Genomic DNA, 26,397 nt, shown 5'->3' on the forward strand with positions numbered 1-26,397 from the left:
TGCTGAGCATCTTTCCATTGTGAATTTGTGACGTTAATTTTGGTGAATTGGTTATGGGCACCCTATCTATCCTTCCCCACACATTCAAATACACATGCACTTTACTTTTGTGTTTCAAACTAGATGTACAAGAACAAGAAGTGAACCAATTCTTAAAGTTCACCCCATAGAGATCAATATCAGGAACCACTGGACCATTCAAAGACAAGATTTGGTTTTATTCATTCTATAAATAAATATAAAATTTTGGATATTCATATATAGATGTTTCAAAGCACTGTAACTGGTGAATCATCAGAATCAGATCGCATCAACTAGGCCAGTTACAGCAGAACTGGACGCAAACCTATCGGCACTTGCATGTAGCTGTAACATCCACCAATTATCTGTATGTGTAGCTCCCCAAATTCCATTGGGTGCATGAAATTTTTGATACCCTAACAACTAATCACTGATTTTGAAAGCAGGGGGAAACTGGAGATCCCAAAGAAAACCTGCAAGAGCGAGTATGGATCTGGAAAACCAAGTGCACATACAGTCCTTGGGCATGGCCAGGGCTTGCAACCCGGGACTCAAGCTTGCTCCTATAGAATGGAGCGGAGATAGTTCGCAAGATTCCCTGACCGTAGATTCCCTGACCATTGATTCCTGGCAGTTTTTTTTTCTCTCTCTCCTACATGTATTGAAAATTTCTAAAAACTTTCAGTTCCAACATACACAAAGACAGTAAAATCTCACACTTAACACAAAGCCAAGTATGGTGCTTAATTTGAAACAAATTCCAAGTACATGTAATGGTAATGAAAATTTACAATTCTGACACTTCCTGTTAGTCAAATCAACAATATTCAGAAAGTACACATAAAGGGTCATGGATTCCGGACAACAATGACAAGAAACTTCCCCTCACAATGCTGATAAATTCTGCTCTTTGCTTCTAGGTTCATATTTCCCATCCCAATATTGCTAATTAGTATACATCTATCCATTAACAAGGCCAAGGTTGTGACTTCTACCAGAACAGTTGGCATAATGAAGAGCTTTCGTACGTATTAATTATCAGATAAATTATCATTGATTTCTGTAATGTCAGCAACATTTCAAAAATAGCTCAAACAAGATACAAATGACAATGATAGGGCTTAGATCATTTCAAATCAATAACTTTATACTGTGTAAGGCAATTAAAACAAGAAGGCCATTGATGAAACGGCATTATTAGGTATCAGCAATAATGATACACACAAGTCCCAATGACTGATATGTGTGAATGAACCTAAAGTACAGGGAACTTTTGTAATATCATCTCAGAACACAAGCAATCAGGTGGTGGAAGATGAGACTATTTCTTATTAATATTTACAAAAAAAAATCAAATGGCTGAAATTGTTGAAATACTAGCCAGGAACAGGTTATGAAATACATACTCAAATATCACATTTATGAAATTTCCCATTCTTGAGAATCCGGTGTATAATTATTGTCTGTACTGTTACAATGACTTTGGCCTTGTATTAAGTACAGATGCTAGTCTGGACTCAAGTCTAATCTTTCCATCCAGATGCTAGTCTGGACTCAAGTCTAATCTTTGCATCCATCTCGCAGTCAGTCAATGAAGTCATGCATATTGGTTATTTGCTACAGTTAATTTCTGCTCTGTAAATTCCTTCTTCTAATCGCTAATGAGGCGCAGACAGATCCAATTGGTATAGGATCATCTAATTACAAGGCAAAGTGTCATCAACTTGGACTCTGTATTTAAGGTGGCTACAGCCAATTTTAATAAAAACCAAAATAGTTTGAAATATTTTTGTGCAATTTCCTACAAAATCTGACAACCTGAGTAAGACTAAACATACCAGAGAACAAAAATAGAAAATGTAAAATATTTCAGTTAATTATGCCGTTATCATATCCCACGATATTAATTTTGAGAAAAATGTTGAAAATTTATAAAAATTATGAGTCAATGACTGCTGTGAAAAACAAGCATTGACTTAAACAACATAATACTGCTAGTGAGCTATGTTGTATGGTAACAAAACACTTGTTATCATGTCTCAAATTGGTTAACTAAAAGAAACCTAGCATGCATAAATGTGCATAATTTGTAACCCGATCCAATTGAGATTTAATTTTGACAGCATAGATTTGCAATCAGTAGCGTTAATCAGATCGCGGGTATGTTTCTCTGCTCTAGATCGTATTCATAGATCCATTATTACAGGCATGGTTGCCAGAATATCCAGATTCAGCGGCACCTTGTCAAGCCTGCGGCAAGCGCTATTCATGTACACAATTTTCCAGTCAAGAGGAAAAAGCACCCAAATCCTAACATTAAGGTGTTTTTTACTGAATCTGGCAAAGGAATTGCACATTTTTGTGGATGCAAGACCCTTGATTGAATGTCTTTATGTAAATACCAATTATTAAAACAGGCATGCAAACACTTGTAGGCCTAAACTCTGCATTTGGTAGAGTCTAAAATCTATGCAAATCACCCACTTTCTGTATGTAGCTCACAAATTGAACTTGAAATCCAATTTGCAGCAAGGTGTGTCAACTGTTGCTGAAGCACATCAGGACCCGGCATCAGGTCTTTTTAAAAGTAGCCCAATTGTATGGTTTAAGTGGCTTTGTGGCAATCTTGTACACAACCATGGAGTCATAAGGATGAGATGAATCAAGTTTCACCATGTGATACTTCATCAACAGGTAATAGGTCTTGATTGGAAAATTTGAGGCTATATAAACCTTTAACAACACAGATTTCTACTGATTTAAGCTTAGCAAATAGCTCATATTACAACTTTCATCACATAATTTCAAAAATGTTTTTGAAGATTTTCTAAAGGTGGATTGTCTTAAATTGCATTGGCAAATATCATGAACAGCTAATGAACCAATATATTAAGCTTACTTCACTTTAATAAGATTTTTTTTACTACCATCCGCTGCATTATAATTTATAGAACTTTAGGTTAACATCTTGCCTGTATGTTTGCACAGCCTACAGGCATACAGCATTTTCTATGCTAATTTATTTGAAAATATGGAAAAAGATCCATCTAAGACTCATGCAGTCACATTATTTTCTCAAAAGACATTTTTGAATTATTGTGATGATAAACTTTTAAGAATTAATTTTTTTCAGGAATATTTGTCTGAATAGTTTTTGATTTTGACAGAAATCAGGTCATTCCTTTAATATCAGCTGTCATATCATCTATAATGAGTTTCAGTTCACAACCCTATAAATCTGTTTCAGAATATTTTAAACTACCACTTGTTTAATTATGTACACCGGCATAATTTAATATGCTCTTGTGACTTCAATTTATTCCACAGTTGACAAAACACAACAAGCTGACCATGTCGTCCTCCTAAAGGCGACTATGCATACATAACTACCTTCCTGCCTTATTAGTTATTGGCAAAAATACAGAAATCTGATATGACACTATAATGCCATCCACACCAACATATCCCTCTGAGGCAACATGGTAATACAACTTCAAATTCATTCCACTCCACTTGACCATTAACATGATTAATCCAACCTTAATTTTACCACCTTTTTATCTCAAACAAAATCCCATGATTAGGGTAAATTAAGCAATAATAATTGACCTTAAGGGCTTGACCTTACGACCATGAATAGGAAACCCGAAATAGCCATAGAAACAGCGATGACTATCTTCGCTACGAAAGTGACCTTGTTATATGACAATAATAGTACAAATCTATGGGAAATACATTGTGCATTCCACAGAAAATCCAGGGAATAATTGAAAGCTTAGCCATGGGGTATTGTTCATAAACTGGTTTTCTGCACCACTTCAAAATACAGTGGTGGTCAATGGCAAGAGGGCATCCCAAAGACCTCCAGGCGTGGCGGCCGACAAGCTGGAGTTTAGTTTGGTCACTTCTGACTCTGACGCTTCGTTTGTTATTAAATCGATGGTGTTACTGTTCTTAGCATCATATTGATATGGATCATTGGCTAATTTGTATGTGCATTCCAATATGATGAGTAAACCATTAAAATTCATCCTAAGATGATTTTATTAAAGCTTATCAGCTTTAGTGAGTGGGTAAGAGTGCATTGTAGACGGGCAGACAAGTGTGTCATAACTGACCAGCCTCATCATCAATCTCAACCAATCCATCTTGAACAGTGACAACTTGCCTGAATCAATGCTATAAATAGTCACTTGAAATGTTTGGGAAAAGCTTCTTTATGAGAAATATGATACTTGGTTCAATCAATAAATGAAATTGATATCGCATTATGTCATATATTGATGGGATTTATACCAACACTTCATAGATTTATGCAAAGATAGTTTGCATATCAAATGCAAAATGTGAAGAATCAACCCACATCCTAGATGTGTCCATGCATACATGCTAAGTTTAATGTAGGCCTACATAAACACATTTGTTTTCTCATGGCTTGAGTACTGAACTGGATTGGGTAAAAATAACATGGATTGGGTAAAAATAACATACATTTGTAAAGATTGAATATATCCATAGAATCCTGTAAAACACACGCCTAACTCACAGCAAAACATAGGTGTAATTTACCACAGGTAAATGTAGATAGACATACACACCCCCACCTTATATATTGCAGTTTTATAATTCCTGGTGCATTCGTTGTTACACACAGATATCTGATGTAAACATGTCATTGTTTGCTGGTGTTTACCCACACACCCCCACCTCATACCCCCCACACCTGTCGGCAACCGAAGACATTGGACAACCTACATTTGTAGGACATCTGATTCTGAATCAATGTTTTTTTGTATAGGGGTGTGTATGACACACAGTAGTACAGTACGAATTTACCTACCAGCCGAGGTAGTTATTTTTAATGAATAATATTGATAGCAGGCATATCTCTATGCATTTTGGAATGCAATTGTGACAGGCCTCCACAAAAACATAGACGGTGCTCTTTCGCAGAGGTCCAATGCAAAACAGTCACACACCAATGTTCACAAAAACACAAATATCCATGTACATTGTATGCACACATTCAAACCAAACTATTGTATTTATTTTAGGTCAGTACTTGCTTTAATATGTAACAATAAAACAAATCTGAACTGAATGTTACCACATCAGCCAGGCAAATCCATTCACAAGCACGCAACATAACAAAGCATACATGAAAGTATGGTAAAAAGGAAATGTTCTGTAACCAAATCCTCAACAAAACTTCAATGCAACTTCCTAGGTCACATTGTTATTTCCAAAATTATTATCAAAATGTTTGGATGAATTTCAAATCCGAGCCACCTGAGCCTTTGAAAAGTTGTTGATGTTATTTACTGTATAGTGTATTGGAAATGTCAAACTCCATTCACAACACAACATGGAAATGCATTAACTGGCACTTTACTATAGCCTAGATTTTGTCAAAATTTGAGGCGGTGTTGGTGGTATTACCGGATTACTTTTCACATTTTCTCTATCACCACTTTTTACTTAGTGACTTTTCATCTGTTGTTATGCAGGAATACTTCCCGTCCAAAGTTCTGACAACAAATCACTTTATTATTTTCAACATTGTCATTTGGCAGTCTCGGCTTAACATTGCTATTATCATGATTATAACGTATCGTAAGCAACCTGTAGTTACACTAAGATCCAAAACATTCTCATCTATTAGTGCACAGTTCTTTAACCCTAATACATTTGTACTTTCATTGAATGACCTTAGAAAATTTGGGTACAAAAACTCATACCCTGCAACTTAGGTCAAATTTTGCGCTATGATGGTTTAATTGAGGTTATTGGACTATGCCATTGGGATGAGGCCATTGTGGTCCATAGTTTTATACATTACAGCTAAACCATGAACGATGTACAATAAGGTTGTCTGTCATTAGATGAAAATATCATCTCACACACATGATTACATCCAAGCACTCAGTGCACATTAGGTAAATGACTAAAATGATGCAAAAAATGTCACTGAACTCCCAAATTCACTCTCCTTCCAATATATTTCAATCAAAAAAACTTCTCACCTTCGCATCGTTTCTCTTTTAAGATATAGATCTGGAACAATGCGCGCATAAAATCCACAAGTTGAAAATAACACCGTAATTTAGATGGTGATTTTGTTAAGGAGGCGGCCCTTGAAATGGACTGGTATCGTTTACTTAATAATGAGCTAGGAGACATTTGGTACGTCATGATTAATAACATTGCCACATAAATTCAATCCTAGCACAACCTACTTTATTTCTGCACAAACCCTTTGTAGAAAACACGATTTGCCAATAATCTCCCTGCACATCAACTACACTGATGGACAAAATGTGCAGTAATGCTCTTGGCTTCTGCTTTACAACAAATCTTTACGATCTAAATTAATTGCTTATTTAAGATTTAATAAACAAAATAAACACCTACTGTAATGTCTATATTTCAACAATCCACCTGACTACATATTGAGTAATAACAAATGTACGGGAACCAGAAAGTTTTATTTTCCCTCTCTACAAAAATGTAAACACTGTGAAAATAAAAACCACCTTGAAAATGTTGCTGCTATCCAATCCGTATCCATGAAATGTTTACAGCCATTTATTCCATCACTTGAGATCTTTTAAAGTGCACCACCATTTAAGTGCTTTGATTCTTCTTCTTTTTAGCTCAAATATCTGTCAGCCATGTGTCACTTTATTATTTGCCAGGAATTTGTCTAAGTTTCTTATTTGTGGTACTGTTAGCAGCCTCCTGCTAGCTCTCTACCTGGATAAGTGTTTGAGTAAAACAACGAGCATGTTGAAAATTGGCTATTTAAGTTGAAATCCATACACCCCCTATGGAAGACATGATCTTAATGTCCCATACAGCGGTGTAGATTTCAAATGGAGTCACCCCATTTATAGATAACTCCATTTGAGATTCACATTCCCTGTGTGGAAGATTACGGTCATGGTTTCCACAGGGGGTGTATAGATTTCAACTGCAATAGCCAAATGGCATTGCTAGAAACATGACAGGCTCAAGAGAATCTGAAATATATTAGCAAACTCAATGTTGCTCAATACATGCATCAAATGTTTTATCTACGTGGGGTACACCACTTTTTAAAACACTCATTTAACCATGTACTACCTTGTATACTGTGCAAATAAAAATTATCATTGTAATTTGGGGCAAAAGGAGATTCAAACTTGCTGGAATGCAGCACAATATGGGGAGTATGACACAAATTGCAGTCTACTTATTACGTTAATTTACATAACATATAAATAATCTAAGTGTCTGTTTCCTTGCTGTCAATTCTTGACATTCTACAGGTGTGCGGTTGCAATTTTTCAAACCGAAGCTCATTTACTGTTTAATTAAAAATATGCTTGTTTGTCCAAAGAAATTAACACTTTTGTGTAAAAAATGTTTCCAAAAGATCAAAACACATGGCAGTGATTATAAATGCCAAATATTTGTAGTTTTACCACAAAATTGAAGCTTTCAATGAAGTCGTGTTTGATCTCTTGAAAATAAAATTGGTCTCAATCAGAGGAAACAAAAACCACATGTAAATATCTGCACGAACTAACAGACAAATAACAGATGCAGTTAATTATGGTAGCTAACGAAAGTGCACATTCTTATTGAAGTTGCATGCACAGTGGCCTAAGTTGAGCCTTTTCTGTTGACCAACGGTTTTATGATCGCCATACAGGAAACAGCAAGGTACTTAATAAGCTTCCAACCAAAATAAATCAAACGTTATAACCTGTTATCTAATCATTGCTACAGTTTCCTTTACTAAACAAAGTTACAGTCACTGACCATTGTTGAATACTTTTGCGACCAAGGATATTACTTTTAGTATAGTAATAGTGTTCCAATATGACCAAATTGACTATTGTTGAAAAACTAGTAAATAAGTTTCCTAATTTAGGTTGATAAATGAACTGCACTTTTACACCAAGCTGATGAACTTGACCTGTACTTGTTGAGGTTGTAATAACTACATGTACTACATGTACATAGGCCTATTATGAAACACTTGCATGATCCATACAGGGGAGTGAGTAATGAAGCTCATCAATGACATCATACATCTCACATGAGGTTATATAGCTCTAATTGAACAATATCTATTCTTTTACTATAAAATGGGTTACATGCAGTGTTTACTCTCTCTGGAAATTGGGTGCGCCAAATGAAACATTTTCTCCCAAATTGGCCCAATTTTGGCTCAGCAATTCCCCAAATTGACTAATTGTAATACAGCATTGCACATTTGTGTGCTCCAAAAATAATTTTCACTGGGCCAAAATTGAGACATACGGCCTCTGAGTAAACACTGGTTACATGTATTAATTTTCCTATCTATGGAAAACCCATTGTTTAAACAGTAAACAGTAACAACAGTTTAGTTTGAACAGTAACAGTGACAACAGTTTAGTTTAAACAGTAACAGTTTACTGCTACATGTATATCCTGATGAATCTGGTGTAGTGAACCACAAGTAAATCCATAACAACTTTAAACATCATACCTACTTGTAAAACCTACCCTAACTATTCAACACAGAGCACCTGACTTGACTTTTATCATTCTAAGTTCAAAGGAATATTTTGATTGACACTTTATGAATCAAATAAACTTAATGCCCAAACTTTGATACTGAAGATGTGAAAATGATGACATTTGACATTGCGTACTTTAAACCACCTCTATTCCCACAGCCACTATGGTGCCATATGCCTATCCAATTGCTAAAACCACCACATTACTAGGAAGATATATCCCTTTAAGCTCTTCTCAGTGATGCCAATGCTGTTCCTTAGGTGCACAATTGGGCTACTTGGCGATCGATTGCCGCTATTCTAAAAAGCATGCTGTTACTTGTCTAAAATTAGTTAAGTGTCGGGCTGCGGCAGTAATAATGACATATTTTCCTTTCAATTTAGCCAAATTATAATGGTATTAAGTGTCTGAAGCTCCAAATTACAATAACAATGGGTTCTAACCATTTATTGATCGGCCAGTAACTTCTCATCCCAGCTTCCCATTTAGTACTGGAAGTTTGTTGTCAAGTGCTTTTCAGCCCAATCGGGTGATTTCCATTCTAATTTCAGGTTAAAGCATCCAAATAGTTTTTTGGGAATCATAAAAATTAGGCTACTTGGGAGTCATTCACTGGGCCTGACGAACCAATTTGCCACACCTTGGCACTGAGAAGCTTGGCAACACTGGCTCTTCTCATCTGGAAATTCAGACCAGGGAAAATGTTGGTTGCCAAAAGATATCCAACAACTTATCATTTATTCATGCCAACACACTGCTGCCAAGGTTGGAATAAAGCCTAAAATTGACCCTAAATAACTGAGAGATGTTCATCTTCAAAAAAGTCCAATTGTAAATTTAACCACCATGTAGCAATGCTGCCTACAGAAGTTCACATTGCCTTCTATTCAAGAGTTATGTAAATAGTACCTGAGCCATGAGTCTTTGTTATATAATTGTTGATAATTATTAAGCTTTGTTTGTATATTTAATGTCTTGGATGCACCATCAGATAGATGAGTGCCGCTGATGTAAAAGTGAATTCCAAATAAAAACTTGAAACTTGAAACCCTAAGAATTTTGGGAATGTCAAGTGTCAATGCCAAAGCCGTGGAAGAGATACTTGTAACATGTAACTACCTGACTTCTATTGTTACCTAACTCTTGTTAGAAACCACTGGTGCGTTTAAACACCACAAACACATTGCACAATACAAGGTGACATCTGTGATGGGTCATCTTTTTGTATCCGCATACCATTGGAACAGTCATAACACAAAATGAAGCCAAGCGAATTGACATATGTGGCTATCTTATTATAATCCTATATCATGTCCATATTGATGTGCAGGAATCTGATTATAGACGAATAGCTTGGGAGATGTCTGCTGTGAATTTCCTCTGCTATAAAACCTTTTCAAATTCAATAGATTTTTACCAATTTGAGGCATTAATCTGAATTTAATTGATCATACCACACCCACATTGTACACTAATCTTAAAATGACCAATTTATCTGATTTCTGCCAAAATCGAACGCATCAATATCAGAAGCGGGTGGTGTGGGTTATCTCATTAATCAGACCATATAAAGTCATATAATAGAAAGAGCCACGTCATACCACCTCATCTACCGACATGAGTCAAGTCAAACTGTATCACAATATTATTAAACATGTACACCATCTCTAATCTAACTAATTTTCCACACTTAGTAACATCTCGATTTTGAAAAATTAAATATTGGCTTAATAATAATAGACCTTTAGGGGCCACATGTCTGGCTGGGTGACTCACATGATTGGTTTGGTTTCTTTTTCTTCCCTTTTGTAATCTTATCAAGAAATAGTATCAAAACTTGGTCACATCTTCTGCAGATCTTACTCAGGATCATCAGGATGGTTAATCATTGTGTGAAATTGCTTGAATTTTCTCATTGCACGATCATGCCATATGCGAGGAGAGTCTCGATCTGGCAGCATACATGAATGGGAATTGAACCAGTCTTTTTCCTCGCATGTCTATTCCCAGTTCAACGCTCTCCTTGCATATGGCAGAACCCAGCAATGGTGGAATATTCTCATCATCACCAACGATGTACATTTCATTAGGAACATCTTGAACAAGTTCCCATCTTTAATACACCTGAACATTGCTGTTAAATCCATCGGAAATATGGGGTATTAAAAACAAATCAAGCAAGTTCTGGTAGATTCATCAGAGGAGGAAACTAAATTGTGAAATTTCATGGTCCCTTACCTTTCTTTTTGTCATGACGTAAATATAATCCTTGTCGGCGTCGAACGCCAGGCCGTTTTGAGCGACTGCCGAGTTACTGTCGATAACCATTTCCTCATACATTTCTGCAGTATCATTGGCTGTTACACGTAGCTGTTGGTAAATATATATAAGAAATTTTGGGTAATTTCAAAGTGCGTAAAATGTATTTAGTCTATATGCATATATGATTAGCATCATAACCACATAGGCTGCCTACGTGTTAGGTACTAATTTTTTACTTTTGTTTTCAAAGTCAAACTGGACATTTTCCATGGATGCAAAATAATGTTATAATTCAAGATAATTATAGAACTAGTCAATTGTATGATCTGTAAAATGAATGTTGGTGCAATAATGAGTGTAACCATAGACAATAGATATTCGACGGTCTATGTTTATTGCCCATCACCTTTAATGATTACATTTGATGCTATGTAGGATTTGTTGAAGAACTAAAAAAATAAAAAATAGATAGCCAAGTGGATCTAACACCCAGAGATATTTAATTACCGTACTTGAACTTCCTGGATTACACAATCTCTCTATAGCTTTAATAGCAGACAACATCAGCAGCAAACCAGTTTGATTTCATTCTATAGCCTGTTTATTTATTTAAAATGATACTTGACTCTTGTCTGAGTCTGCTAATTCATTCCACCTATATATCTGCTTCTCTGGTTTAAGTACTTCATCATGTTGTGCACTAGCTGTTCTCTGATGCACATATCCACCAATGTTTTATACTCTTTGAGAAGATAATTACTGACCTTTCTTAGGTTGCCTTGCTGATCACCAAGAAATATAACAGTTTCTTCCAGATGCGGTGTTGCAGCAACCGCTGTGAGGACTGTCTCATCCGTGGTGTACAATGGCTTGGCTTCCAATACAAAGTTTAAGGTTCCAAGTGGTGTGTTAAAATTCTGAGTAAAACAATAACCTGATGGATCTGCCTGTAGACCAGTCACCTAAAATGGAACAAATAAAAAAAAATGATCATGATACATTTTATTCCCATAATTTGTTTTCAATGTATTAAAAAAATTATTTCTTTTTATGGATGCAAATTAAATGGTGGAGTTTCTACCAGATGCGTACCAACAAATTGACCACAGTTGTAATGTGCATCTTCCTTTATCAATTTCAACCATTTTAACTGTGAAATTGCAAATTTTACCACATATTTGTTCCAGAAAAGTAATTTTAGTAGCAGGTCTGCCAGACGATCTGAAATTTTGCCACCACCCCCCCCCCAGCTTGACTGCCCTGGCACACACTTGCTATCGGAAGGGAGAGAACAAATTAAAAAGGAAAGAAGATGAACAAAAAAGTCACTTAGTACCCTGGGATTCGACCCTTGGACCCCTTGCATGCCACACAGACAATCACAGGCCGATAGCCCGGTAAATAAAGCGTCTCAATATATCACTTAGGGTGATTGCGTCATCACATCACATGGGATGCATGTATGCCTATGAGTTTTCCGTGTTGGATTCTGTTGGATTGGGCAGTTAGGGTTAATGATTATTGGAAACCATCAAGATACTAAAATGAATTTAAAATGATTTATTCAAGAACATACCACCGGTTCATCAGCATAACATGGTGTATTACCCAGCCACTCAATCTCCGTAGTATCCAGTTCATTTTCGGAGCTTGCGCATTCAATTCTTCGTTCTGCCATCATAGCGTCAATGGCTCTTACTGAATACATGCAGACAGCCGATTTTGCCGTAGGTTCCAAACTACTTCCACCTTCAGATTCCGCAAATGTGATGAAAAGAACATCTTCACCAGGCTTCACATCCTCCAAATGCGATCCTACCGTTGCTATGACAGCAGATTGGGCTAAGTTATAATCTGTAGTACCATCAGAGCAGCTGAGAGGTAACTCTATATACGAATGGAAAGAATCGCTCATGTCTTGATTGCACACACGAGAAATCTTAGTTCTTTGAGGGCTGTCCTTGACTTGGTAATCTTCCACTTGCAAAGCGACAAAGTAACTATGGCTTCCACTGGAAAATCCATGAACATAACTGATGTTAAATTGGTAGTTAGCCATGTTTACAGCTTCATCAATTGTGTTTATTGGAATTTTGGTTTCTGATGTTGGATCAAAGGGTCTGTCACCAAATACATCATCCTTTTCAAGGAGTCTCCGTGCTATGGTTGGTACTCCTGCTCCTCGTAACCAACCTCCTAAAGGCGTTGCTGTATAAAAATCCTGACCAGACATCCCTGGCGTTATGAATCCCACAGCTCTACCGTGAATATAACTTGAGACAACTTCCCGGGGGTTATTATAAGTAGTATTTAACGTATTTACATCTCTTTTGTCGCATCTTCCTTGGAAAACATTTGCACAGGTTATCAATTGACCATCATACATTAGAAGTAATTTATTAACATTGTCAGTTTCAGTTCTATCGAAATCACAATGAATCGGGGGTGCACGACAGGACAGATGATCCAGTACGGGGCCTGTCCTGAACGACACAACTTCAGTCAAGTCTGAACGGAGCTTGTATAACCTGTTTACAGAACCCACATAAATATCTGTTCCATTTATAAGCATATTTTGTAAATATATATTTGTATTTGTGGGATCATTTGTATCCTCAAACTGTGGGTAGCCATTTGCAAATACAAGAAGACATAGTACAAATGTTAACTGACAAGTCCTCCATATTGATGAATATGATGATGATAAAGTTCTAGTTATGCTATGAGTTGACAGTGTTGTTGACATCTTGCTAGCCATTTTTGTCTTTTGTTGTTAGACCTGTAAAGGAAAAAATATAAAAGAAAGTGTTAATTTTTTGCTTGGTAAAATGACTCTTATTGAAGGTACTAAGTATTCATAAGCATATTGCCTTCTGCATCTGTCAGTGAAGTGGTAATGGGAAGGTGACAGTTCCAGTGAAAATACAAAGAGGTAGAGGTGCAAAGTTATAACAATGTACAATGTAACTGAATAGGACATTGTATTCCCCTAGGCAGAATCTAATCTAAAGCAGTATTCAGACTTTTTATTATGCGTACAATATTGTATGCAACATATCTCGTTGTTTAATCTATTGCCATTCTATTTCCAGTAATGTTTAAGTTCTAACGAATGTTTGATGACGTAAAATCGATAATATATTTCTACTAGATATTACATGTAACATATTATCGATTTTTCGTCATCAAACATTCGTTAGAACTTAAACATTACTGGAAATAGAATGGCAATAGATTAAATAACGTAGATATGTTGCATACAATATTGTACGTACAATACACGGAGTCTGAAGCTAGCTTTAGATAGATGGAATTGGAAAGTGAGGACAGAGAGATAAAAGCTTCACAAGGTCTATGTTATTGAACATTGTTTAATGTTGGATTGACTTAATTCTTTGTCAAACATATATCCTGGTATTGACCAATCCATGAGCTGAATTTCTTTCCAGAAATATATCAATAATCAATGAAGAAATGACTTAAAAAAGTAAAATTGGTTTCAATTGAAATTGGAATTTGGAATTGATCATATGTAACTTTGGTCAGTCTTTTTGTATATTCAATTATGTTCTTATGCCTTTTTTGCAATATGATATATTATGTGGGTGTGTATTTTTGTGGCTTTAAAGTTTCCAGGATTACAGGAAACATACAACACATGAAAAAGTTGTAGTATATAAAAACTGGACCAAAATTATCAAGTTCATCCACAGGATATGAAACAGGAAACTTCACAAATTTCTGAATTTAAACATTATCAAACAAATTTCTTAATTTAAATTAAACAATATTAATGCCAGTTCCAGCAAATGGAACCATAGATGCAAAGGGGAAGCGCCTCTAACTCGCTAGATGGGATAGTTAAATTAGTTGTACCACAATTCTGTTTGAGAAATCTGAAGATATGCAATTTTTAAGCTTGTGACGAATATCCTTCTAAACATGACCACAATTCATTCATGGACAGACTGTCATGGTGTACATACATGTACTGTATGTACATGGTCTACATTTGTACATGAATTGCAATATTTTGTGTGCATATCTTGTTCTTGTGGTTTAACTGAACAAATGTTCAAAAGAAAACATGAATGGTGCCAAGGACGAAGATCAAAATGTGAATACAGGCTTGCAGAATAGAACTACCCCCTTAGTAAATAATAATGTACTGACAAAGTTCAATATTGAAGGTCTGACACGCATGTATAATCGGTAGCATTGGCAGTAGTGTGATCATTGCCAAAGAAATAAAAAGGATATTCATGGAATATTTTAGGCTTGGCAATATTATATTGCCAAGCCTTAAATTATAACTTCATGTCCCGCTTCATGTCACAAGTTTAAATTCTTTTTAATAACTGTAAAACATTAGAAACCAAAATAAAACTTTATAACATTTATTTATGTTGAAGGGTTTTTAATGTGGGCTTTTTACACAACAACCACAAATCAACTCATGAGTTTTACAAAATGTACACATCCCACATTGTGACATCCATGTAAGCCTATATTAGGCCAGCTAAAATTTATTGCATGTTTTCTGTCACCTGCATGTGTTTTTATGCTGCGCCACAGAAATAATTCCATTATTTTGCCATTAATGAATGTACATGAAATATGGAATACATGTATTTCAATTTTGTTCTACTTTTGATAGTCTCTTGTGTAAAACTTTATCATACAGGTCTAGAGGTCAACATACTCAATAAGCTGTACATGTAGAAAATTATTGACCTGACATTTTATTGCTTTCATTCTAATATGTTTTGCTTACAAGTTGTAACATTAAAATTAAATAAATAAAAAGCCCAATAATTTATCTTAAAAAATAATGAATAATGAAAGAGTTGACATATCATGCGGCAAAATTTGAAAATTGAAAACTCACAATCAACTTTCAGGGACGATCTTTTGAGGAGAGCGAGAGCAATTGCTCTCTACTGCTCTCCTTAAATCTGATATAGGAGAGTATTTTTTAGCTCTCCTTATTAGTTGACCATTGTCTCCTTAGATTCTATTGTAAATGCCCCAAACAGCTCCCCTTGAAGGCCCCAGAAGGTCTCTTACGAATTCCAAAAGACATTCCCTGAACTTTGGCTGGCCTTATCTATCAGGTTTACATGTATTTGGAAACTTTCTTGACTCACAAAATGTCACTTGACACAAAATGTGTCCTGTTCATAGCACTCTTTTACTCCCATGAGCAGTGCCTAAACACAGTCATGACCTCAACCATGTCAACCACAAATTTCATCCTAATTGATTAGAAAACATAATGTACTTTTCAATTATAGCAACATTATACTCCACAGAGGTCAACCTAATATCAAAATCTTGTGACAGACCACGCTATAAAGTTTCTTTCAATGCATTCTACATGGAAAGAAATACCGCTCTACATAGAAAATACCGCATGTGAACTGAACCAAGGCTGTGAAATGAAAGAATCTTTTCAATATTTTGAATGTGCAATATTTTGTGACCTATTGCTCTGGAGGACCTTGAGGCCATTAGTTGGCCCAAATAATTGTCAACCTTTGTGTGTCCGACTGTGTCCACCTCTTTTCCTTCCTGCAGTGATTGTATTTTGAGTAAACTGCTTTTAATACACTCAATTGAACCATTATATGAATGCTAATTTGAATAAATTCTATATCATGGGTGATATAATGTACAGTATACCAGAGGCCATAATTGGGATGGGCTACATAAAGAATATAAAGCAAGACCTGAATGAACTCCACAAACATGAATTACTCACTGGTATTGATTAGGTGTGCCCTGAATAGAAGGCTGGTACACACAGTTCAAAAGAAGGGGCATTGTATGCAAAGTATTGGCTAAAAATATTAGTATATTATTTTAAGGCAAATATAGTAGTGTATTTGGGTAGTTACTTGTCAATAATTACACACAATTAGCTGGGCAGTTATATCATGGTGCTTGGTGTCCAGGTCAAAGACCCAGACTTCACCTCAATGAGATTTGGTATAGAAGACAACATGAGAGCAGTTGCAGATTTTAATTTCAGTGTACACACTTTCCTTGTTCTATCATCCAAAGGAAGCTTATGCTGTCTTGTATAAAATGTGATTAAAATCATGTGAAGGTTTCAGAGACGATGTTTGTTTTCTGCACATTGCACAAGTCCACATACATTGTAACAGTACCTTATTTTGTTCCAAATTATACCCATGAGCTTGTAGCTTTACACTTTGTACAATTGTACTTAAAAATACCAGATTTCTCCAGTATTATTTTTAGAGCCTAGACATCCACAAATTTCTGCCCTGCAAATGATAACATTGTGCCGTTCCTTAGCCCTACCACAGGACCTTTTTATTCTTTTACACACTAATATACTGCGAGACACTCTGCTATAAACTGAGAACTGCTAAAAACCCAGTAACAGCTCACAACCCACTGGACAGCTTAGTGGGTTAAGCAGTTCTCGGGGTATAGCGTGTCTAGGTGTAAAAAAACAAAAAAAAGCCCTGTGGTAGGGCTACCTTTCCTACTCATCTTCGTATTTCTCACAACATTCCTTTTGTTTGGTTGCTTTCTAAACCACACAACCTTGCTAACAAAGAGGTTTCCATCAAAATTCATAATAAATCTAGATACTAAAATAGCTTGAATTAGTATACCACGTGGATGAAGCTAGCATAATAGCCATCTTTCAGAGATTATTGTACAACGAAGCGTTATGTGTGCTTTTGTGATTGTGCCTTTGATTTATTTATACACCATTTGAAGTGATCCATGATCCCAATGATAATGGCAAATTGCCATGGTAATATGGAGTGTGGGAAAACAATAGCATAATAATGATCATGCAACACAGGAGATGCTACAATTAATTTAAATCACAGCGTAAGAAAGGTTTTATACCCTCTGTATATTGATAAACACATCAAAATACATGTAATAAATTTGGAAGTCCTCACTAGTTTTAAAGGTTCACAACTTTGATCACAACTAAAAGCAATGAATTGACATAATTTTGCTTTATTATACTGCAGTTGGGCAAAAATAGGAAATCAAAATGATCAGGATACAATAGGCCCCCTATAATGTGGATCCTGGGTTTGTGAGTTTGTACCAAAATTTCTTCCCAAAAGGTAGTCTATGAATGGTGTATTGCATTGAAATAGGGTACATACATATCTCAAAGGTTACTTTATCTCCTTTTTTATGCAATACATGTATGCCTAAATGAAGGACTTTTGGTGCAAATTAATTAACTTCAGGAGGACAAACCATGGATCCATGTATGTGATTTGAAAAGTTGCAAATAAAATAAAATAAAAATAAATGTTTGCATTAATTATACAGTGCCTTTCGCATGTATCGAAATGCATTACATGTACATTTGTTCCGCAATCGTTTATAGAATGTTAGCTGCCATACAATGCCCAAGGCATGCTCATACATGTACCTTTGGGCAGCGTTCAATGGACAATACTCATAAAGAGCTCCCCATTCACCCCTGGATAGAGAGAGGCAACTGAGGTAAAGTGCCTTGTGCACATCACGATGGCACTGCCTTGGCTCAAACTCTCAATCCTCTAATTACAGATTATGTGATATGAAACTTCATTGCCTAACATGACAGTTAACTTTAATGAATTCTTGAATCTAAGTTGATTTTCATTTCAGTAAAACTCTTGTTAAAATTAATATCCATCACACAAAGTTATGGCATGAACTATAATGGCCTACACATTGCAATATTTTTTGTATGGTACAAATTAATTGACTGTTTAGAATTTTGGATTTGGTTTGCTCGCTAGGAATTCCACCAACCTTCCTTCACTTGACGACTGATATCAGAGCACATGTGCAGTTCATATCAAGTGCATGCATCATACCCTAGATGCTTACATCAGCCTTTATAATACTGCAATTTAAACGGTACAACTCAAGGTGTACCATGGTATTTGGCTGAACGCCTGGGGATATTACCATAGTGGTCATTCAACCCCTACTTCAGTAGTTGGGCGTCCATCCACCTCTTCGGCTCACCATGCTTGGCCTCCCTTGAAACGGACCAACCGTTCGTCAGTCGGCATCCAAGCACACCATTGAGAGAGGAAACACCTTGGTGTACGATGTAGAAATAATATTGCTTTACATTGACCATGTCGACTGCTGTGAACCAAACTAGAGCTAATTATCTGTACCACATTGAAACCAAGTGTATTTAACCCTCGGCACTCAGCGGGATCAAAATGTACTGATGCAATAAGAAAAAAAATACAAACTCTAGCTTGTTTGAGTACCCAGGAGAAGTATTATAGCCCTATTACAATGCATACATTTATTCTTGACTTATAATTTGCTTCTAATGTTCCAAGTCTGGAATTTCACACTCCCTCCTTTTGAATACATTCAAAGTAAACTTTCAAGATGCACTCAACTAAGGAATTTCAAAGCGAATCTAGATTTTATTCAAACATGTCTGCATGAGCATTCAAGGATGACATTTATAAAATTGTATGAATGTGGGACTGATATTTTCATATCCTTGGACAACAAACAGGTACGCATTCTTCGGTTCTTATGATGATTGTCCCTCAAGAACCAACCAAAATATTTTCAATAAATAACCACTCCAAATACATTGTACAAATCACAAATTATCTGGGACCAAAATAAATATTCCACATTTTATCTAACCAACCTGCCTAGACAAGTTAGAGATTTTGAGGCCAATAAGCTATTTATTTTCATAATGCCTATTGTAGTAATTGTGTCTCCAGTACTCCAGAACAGCCTTGGGAAAAAGTACTATGAAAAGAAATAAAAGCGAACAGTTCAACATTCCTGTACATCCACTTGTGCTGGAAACGGCTTGACCTTCTGGCACTGGTTCTGAAATTCAACTACCTCGTGCACAGCACAGTGCTGGTACTGGTAGTACGACACCCACTCTACATACCATCATGTGAATGGAACAAACCCATCACTGAGCCAAGAATCACAGGATTCAGAATCTCATAATTTTAATTCTAAATGCCATTTTGTTTTCAAAATAACTTATTATAAACTTTCAAAAATTGTTACTACATGTACTCACTTTCAAACTGTTATTCCACCTGATACCACAGTGACCGTACATACCACCATATGCACCTTGAAGTATATCTTGAGCACATGTACACACTTTCAACTTCCTTAAACAGTGAACAGGTGTATTTACATTACAACCTGGTCCTAAATTTTCTTATTAATCCTTTGAATATTTACCAAATGAAGATCTATCGTAGACACAGTCACAACTCACCTGATAATATTTAGTGAAAAGTATATCCAAGTATAAAATCCAAGAGATATAGCATCCTTCCTGTATTAGCGGAGTGGTAGACTGGCAGACTAGCATACGCACTGCCAACGTTCATGTGTGTGAATGGCTAACCAACTAAACCAGTCAGTGAGCTATTCTGACAGTGAGGCACTAAACTATTGATTGCCTGTGTGTGGAGGCAGGCTTTCTTTCAACTAGTAGTGAGTGACCTCACCAATAGAAAACTTCTGCATGAATAATCAATCAGGTGGGTGTAGTCTTGAGACAAGTCTTGACTGGAATCATTACAAAATGGGAAATCCCCGAGGTGTTATGGATGTATTGTTTTCAAATTGTGTGAATGAATATGTCATAAATTGTATTACATAGTCCAGGGATTTTATTTTCTGTGATTACTGTTTCACAACAATCCTTTAGTTTGGTTTTTAAAATGTATTTCAGTCTACCAAAACAGTACTGGTATGTTGGTCAGGTGATTCCAGAACCAATTTTCCTGTTCTGGTTGAACAAACACCATGACATCATCCACCAATTTATTGATTATCGTGAGAGAGTCCTTTCAGCAAACTTATGGTAACAAGTTTATTCAAAACAAATTATAAATAATATAGCAAGAACACAAATTTTCTCAATTTCAACATTTGAACTTCATTAAAATGTTTTAATTGGTGAAATGACTTGCATTAAAATGATTTTATTTTCAAAATAATACATTGCAAAATATGACATTGACAAATATTGATTCTTGCTTGCTAAGAAATGTTTGAGTCTGGACAATCATACCCGCCTACTCAAAAAGTTTCTTTTGTGATCGAGAAATAATTGTACTAAGGAAAGTGGAAGTGTGGATTGTTATCAGTGAACCCTTTGGTGTGCATGGTTTGAGTATTCATTTACAGTTAATTACACATCAGTTACCATCTTAATTAGCTTACCAAGCAACCTGTGTCATGTCAAATAGGATTGCTCAGGTAGAAGGTACGAACATAAAATGACAGCAGAAATATGTGGAAACTGGAACACGATTAACCCATTCGAGTATGATTAACCCAATTTAAGCGACCAACTTTTGAAATAGGTCTCATTTTTCGTATAATTTTAATTTTAGGGGCTTACCTCTGACAACATTCAACTTTCATCTGGGACTTAAGTTTCAAAGATTCAATTATTTTATTTTATCATATTTTCATAATTATTAATTTCCAAGGCTAATATCAAATTTAATACACCTACGTACTGTAGTATTATCAAGATTAGGCATCCTACAGGAAAAGACACTTTCCTTCCTTATTCTCTCTTTTTTCTCTCTCGTTTTTCTTTTTTATAGTAAAACATAAACTGAATTTTTATCATCGAAAGTCCTCAGCTTGATACCACGTTGCTATTTAGCCTTTTAATGTACATTCCAGAAAAATATCCCATGGGATTATTTTGCTCATTTGATAATATTTGTGAAAAATGTTCACATTCTAGTGGTTCTTGTGGTTTATGTATTATTTACAGAATGACTTTGACCCACATCAAAAAATACCTCACCTCATGTTTAGTTCACCTAATTTATTCCAAATGGATCATATTTACCTTTAAATTGAAAACCATAGAAACTTGATACACAGACTTGCAACTCCTTCGCTATTTTCATCTTCTCTAAAACATGAATCAACATGAATAAACTGCACCGTTGCCATAGTTGCATAATAAATAAATATGATCATTCCCGTTATCATTGACAGTATCTACAGTTCACATCAAGTCAAATATATTTCATTACTTGTTAAATATAAACAATCTGATTGCATTGCCTTTTTCTTTTCTATGGAATCCAATCCCGTCTTTCCTCGGGAGAAAACCTTATCTGTCCATTTATCAAAACAATCTCATGATATTTTATCTGACTAGGAAGCACTTTTCGCAAGTTCTCAAGTCCCATATAAATAAAGTTTATTGCTTTGCTATCTAAACACATGGATGATGTGGCTTGGAAGTAATTGGGTCTATTCCGCCAATGCTGTATTCCTATTATTTTCTGGGCACAAACGCAGGACCAAAAGCTTCATTAGCCATAAGATGAATGAGACTCAGGGGCCTGGAGTAGGATAAGGAGTAGATCTAAAGGGAAAGGGGAAAAGAAAGGTTCAAATGTAAAACTTAAAGCCATAATGTGTGATTTGCGCCACAGCAGTGCCCTCAATTTTTTTTTTTCAAATTTCTACGTTTTGCACCATTGTAATGGCCATTGGTGTACATAAATGCCCTGTAAAAGACTAAGCCTGAAGTCCTTCGTTTTAGGCCCCTAACAGTCAATTTTGAGTTTCTCGTCACATAATTTCTGAAAACAAGTGAGGTAACTTTTTCATTATTTGTTATTCATTATTTTTCTGCCTTTCATAATATGACCAACACACATGTAAAATGTGTTGTTATTTGCCGCTCACTCACTTGAAGATGGATGTTTAGCCCAAATGAGATTCAAAAGTATATTAAAAAGAGTCTGCAAGCTTACAGCAAAATGTATGTTTTGATTTTGATTTTTCCACAAAAAATAAAGGGATATTCATATTTTTTTTGCAAATATAACCAGTTTTTATCGGTATTTTTTGGAAAATCACAATAATGAATTCAAGTGAGGGTCAGAAAATGAAGTGAGGGCGGGTGACGGGAAACTCAAAATCGACTTTGATTGGCCATTTTGTTTGGTTCGAAAATTAATAAAAGGGGACAATGTAGCTATCAGTGAAATTTAACATTTAAATAGGTAGGCCTATTCTTTACGCAAATCACACATTATTGCTTTAAAGCAAAATTGCAATATTTGCAGAAAAAATTTAGTTTTATTTTTGCCATAAAAGAGGTAAAACAAAGAAAATATCTATTAATTCCAGCACCTATATCAATGATGCCCATATCAGTCCATTCACAGATCCTGGAAATTTAGATCTGGTCCTTTCATCATGACCGAGGTCGGTCAGCTTGATGTGTTATGAACATCCCATAAAGTTATAATGTTCAGGGTTATGAATGTTCATCTAATATTTCGATTGTATGACTTAAAGGAGTATTTCGTGATCCTAGCATCCTCTATTTATGTCATTTTTCATTAGATATCCACAATTTAAAAAAACCTATTCCCTAAATTTCAGTTGATTCCGATTTTTGCGTTCGCGAGTTATGCATGATTATGTGTATTACACTGCTCCATAGACAATGCGTTGTAATTTCACGATATCGTTGCTAAACGAATTAATCTGCAAGAAATATTTTGTACATAAACATTATGTAGCCAGAGGTTTCCAGTGATATAAAAATCTCAACTTTTTTGAGAAAAGTGGGGGATGAGGCTGTGGATCACGAAATGCCCTTTTAAATGACTTGTTCAGTAGTTTTATTGAAAAATCTCAGATTTTGTCACAAATACAGCACCTTGAATTTTGAAACAAAATTGATAGCGTCCTCCTCAGCAAATATTACAATATTGCTTTAAAGGTTGAACCCTGGGGTACCACAATGAAGCCTTCCAACCAGACCACCACAAATATATATAGGCCTAGGATGGAGTCAAATATTCCAACTCAATCTAAAAGCTAGCATTAAAGAATTGTAAAATTGGCATAGCTTTAAAGAAGCAAAATCTTGAATAATAAAATGCGCATGACTTTCTGGTGCTACTGCCTCGTAACCGTCTCTGCTAACCATGCCAACACTGCATGCATAATGCGCCATGAAAAGTACATAGCGTAATTAAACATCAAGTACTTAATCATGTTAATTGTAATCAAAGCATTACATGAGCAATAATTTGTCACAAAATGTTTGTATTATTCACATCTGTGTTGACTCAGCATCCTATAGTATAGGCTAATACTATAGGATCGGCCTACTTATACCGGTATAATAACAATACCCAACATACAATAATCTTCATTAGAATTTCAATTTGCTCTCAGGTATTTATTAATTTTCAGGAAATTAATCGCAATTTGTACAAATAGATGCAGAGATTTAACTATTTTTATCATAGACATGGCGCCAGACAGTTTGATCATTATCCATCACAAATCACCACTTTCGTTCAAGTTCAAGTCCATTTGCATAATTATTGTCTATTTATGTATGTTGCTGTAGTACATAATGTGCAGTCATTCATAAAATTGAGATGAATCAGCCCTAGGGGATTCTCCAATGGTCACCATTGCAACAAACTATGTACCTCCTTCCTTGTTTTCATGGGCATATCCGAGGTGTATAGAGAGGGCTTCTGATGGCCAGGGTTTAATATAATGGATGATTCAGTTGTAGAGGCCTGGAAGGAGGATCTTCTTTGCATTACAAGCCCGGATTACAAGCATGACCATGATGACAGGGTTCTTGGTATGCTGGGGCCCTTGGTATGCTGAAATGTTTAAAAATCCCATAGGAAAATGGCCGAGAAACTGTACCAAGGGTCACACAGCAGGCTGCCATAGGGTCTGGGGTTATCATGGAAATACAATCATCTTTATAAAATCAAGATATGGAAGGGACTATCTTCCTCTGGTGGTTTTTTAGAACTACCAGATTATTTATGTTAAAAGGAGATTAAAATCTCATTTTAACATAGATAATAAAAATCCCTTATATCAAGCTTTGCCTTCAGTGTCTACAACTTTCCCTTGCTAAACTTATCTATTATTTTGTAAGCACCGATTAAAGGATATTTGAACCCCTCCTCCAGAATCAAGTTCGATGGCTGTCATTGCCCCAGGAAAATAAAATCTGAAGCGACCACTGGAAAGTTCTGAACACAAAGTATAAAAAAATTTCAAGAACATGCTATCCCACTTCTATGTTTTGATATTCGCTCACATTTTCCAAATGACACATACCCGGGGACATATAGCATTGGATGATCTTGATGGATGGCTGTATCTCCTTGTATGCCTTTGAAATGCTTTGTCAGTACACTATAAGGAGATAATGCGGCACACACATGCTTTTTGTCAAGTTCATTGTCTCTAAGAATTGATTTTAATTCATTTCCACAAAACATGACACATCTACAGCAGGAAGGAAATGCATTTCCATCCTTTTTCACTCAAATGGGGGTCGTCAGGTCACTTATACCTCCAAACCATACAATTACTGCGTAACAAACTCAATTGTTCTTCAAAATGAGCAGAGTATCTCTCCAATGTTCCGTCAGCCACATTCAAAAGCCTCAAATACATTCAAGTATAACCATGGGAGATGGTGATGCATGGGACCAATTGTTCTTTGAATGTGCAACATACCACTCAATGTTCGGCTAACATCAATGGAACCAGGGAAGTGATGATGAGACTGGTATAGAAGTGATGAAGATGAAACTGGTAGAAGTAATGTTGAGACAGACCAATGACCAGATGATGATGGCACCCATAGGAGGATGACACATATCTACCATGACAACTGCTAGGATGTCTGGTTACCATAGTAATTTAATGTTTTGTTACAATGATGCACTGTTGAATGATATTGAAATAATTAATGATCCATCATAATAGCACAAATCCAACAAAGGAACATAGATATTGAGGCGATATTTTTAAATGTGTGCCTTTTGATGTTGGGATGAATGCCTTTTGAATTGCTCTGAGCACATTGACGATGACAGTATGCACATTGAGCAGAATATTTTAAGTTACTTATCAGTCTAATTTCATGCCTTTACAACAGTGGCATAGCCAATGGGGGGAGGGGAGGGGTAGCCCTCCCATGTGAAAAGTCTTTCCCCCCTGTAGGATGGTGGCTACCCCAATATTTAAGATTTTTAGGCCTTTTCATCAATTTTTTCCACCTTAAAATTTATCCTGCCCCCTTTGCCCACCATCTGAAAATGTGCTGGCCACGCCACTGTTTTACAACAATATGATTATTACATTTGGAAACTACAAATAACCACTATAATACAAAATTAAACTGCTATTTATAATAGCATAACATATCCGGAAGTCCAGTTTTGGACAAAATGACATGCCTGCTCATACTAAAACAAAGTAAACAAACACAGCTTCCCATAGTCACACATCACTGATCACAGCTGATGGTTTATTTTGACAAAATACTGAAAACAAAAACACAACTGAACTGGAAAAAAGCACTGTAGAGAAATTGATGGTCCACATGCAATATTAATTCATAAAAAATAATAAAAACAGACAATATTGTCACTTTGCCTGAGGAATCTGCCCTGGCTAATACTCGGCATACTAATGACTGGCGCATACGTCCTGCCCGGTGAA

At 35.8% G+C, this 26,397-nt stretch overlaps 1 protein-coding gene across 1 annotated transcript in view; it reads right to left on the minus strand.

The window, feature by feature from the left end:
• LOC140148701 (plexin-A1-like) overlaps nt 1-20,272 on the minus strand; it is a 124,515-nt gene extending 104,243 nt beyond the window's left edge. Inside the window, exons 1-4 of the mRNA XM_072170742.1 lie at nt 20,120-20,272; nt 12,410-13,612; nt 11,598-11,795; nt 10,810-10,941 (exon numbers count right to left, since the gene is read on the minus strand). Of these exons, the coding sequence (XP_072026843.1) occupies nt 10,810-10,941; nt 11,598-11,795; nt 12,410-13,591 (1,512 nt within the window). The 5' untranslated portion in view covers nt 13,592-13,612; nt 20,120-20,272. The remainder of the gene's footprint in view (nt 1-10,809; nt 10,942-11,597; nt 11,796-12,409; nt 13,613-20,119) is intronic.
• Nucleotides 20,273-26,397: the final 6,125 nt, after the last annotated feature.

The sequence above is a fragment of the Amphiura filiformis genome, chromosome 3 (assembly GCF_039555335.1).
Source record: "Amphiura filiformis chromosome 3, Afil_fr2py, whole genome shotgun sequence".
NCBI classification, from domain to species: Eukaryota; Metazoa; Echinodermata; class Ophiuroidea; order Amphilepidida; family Amphiuridae; genus Amphiura; species Amphiura filiformis.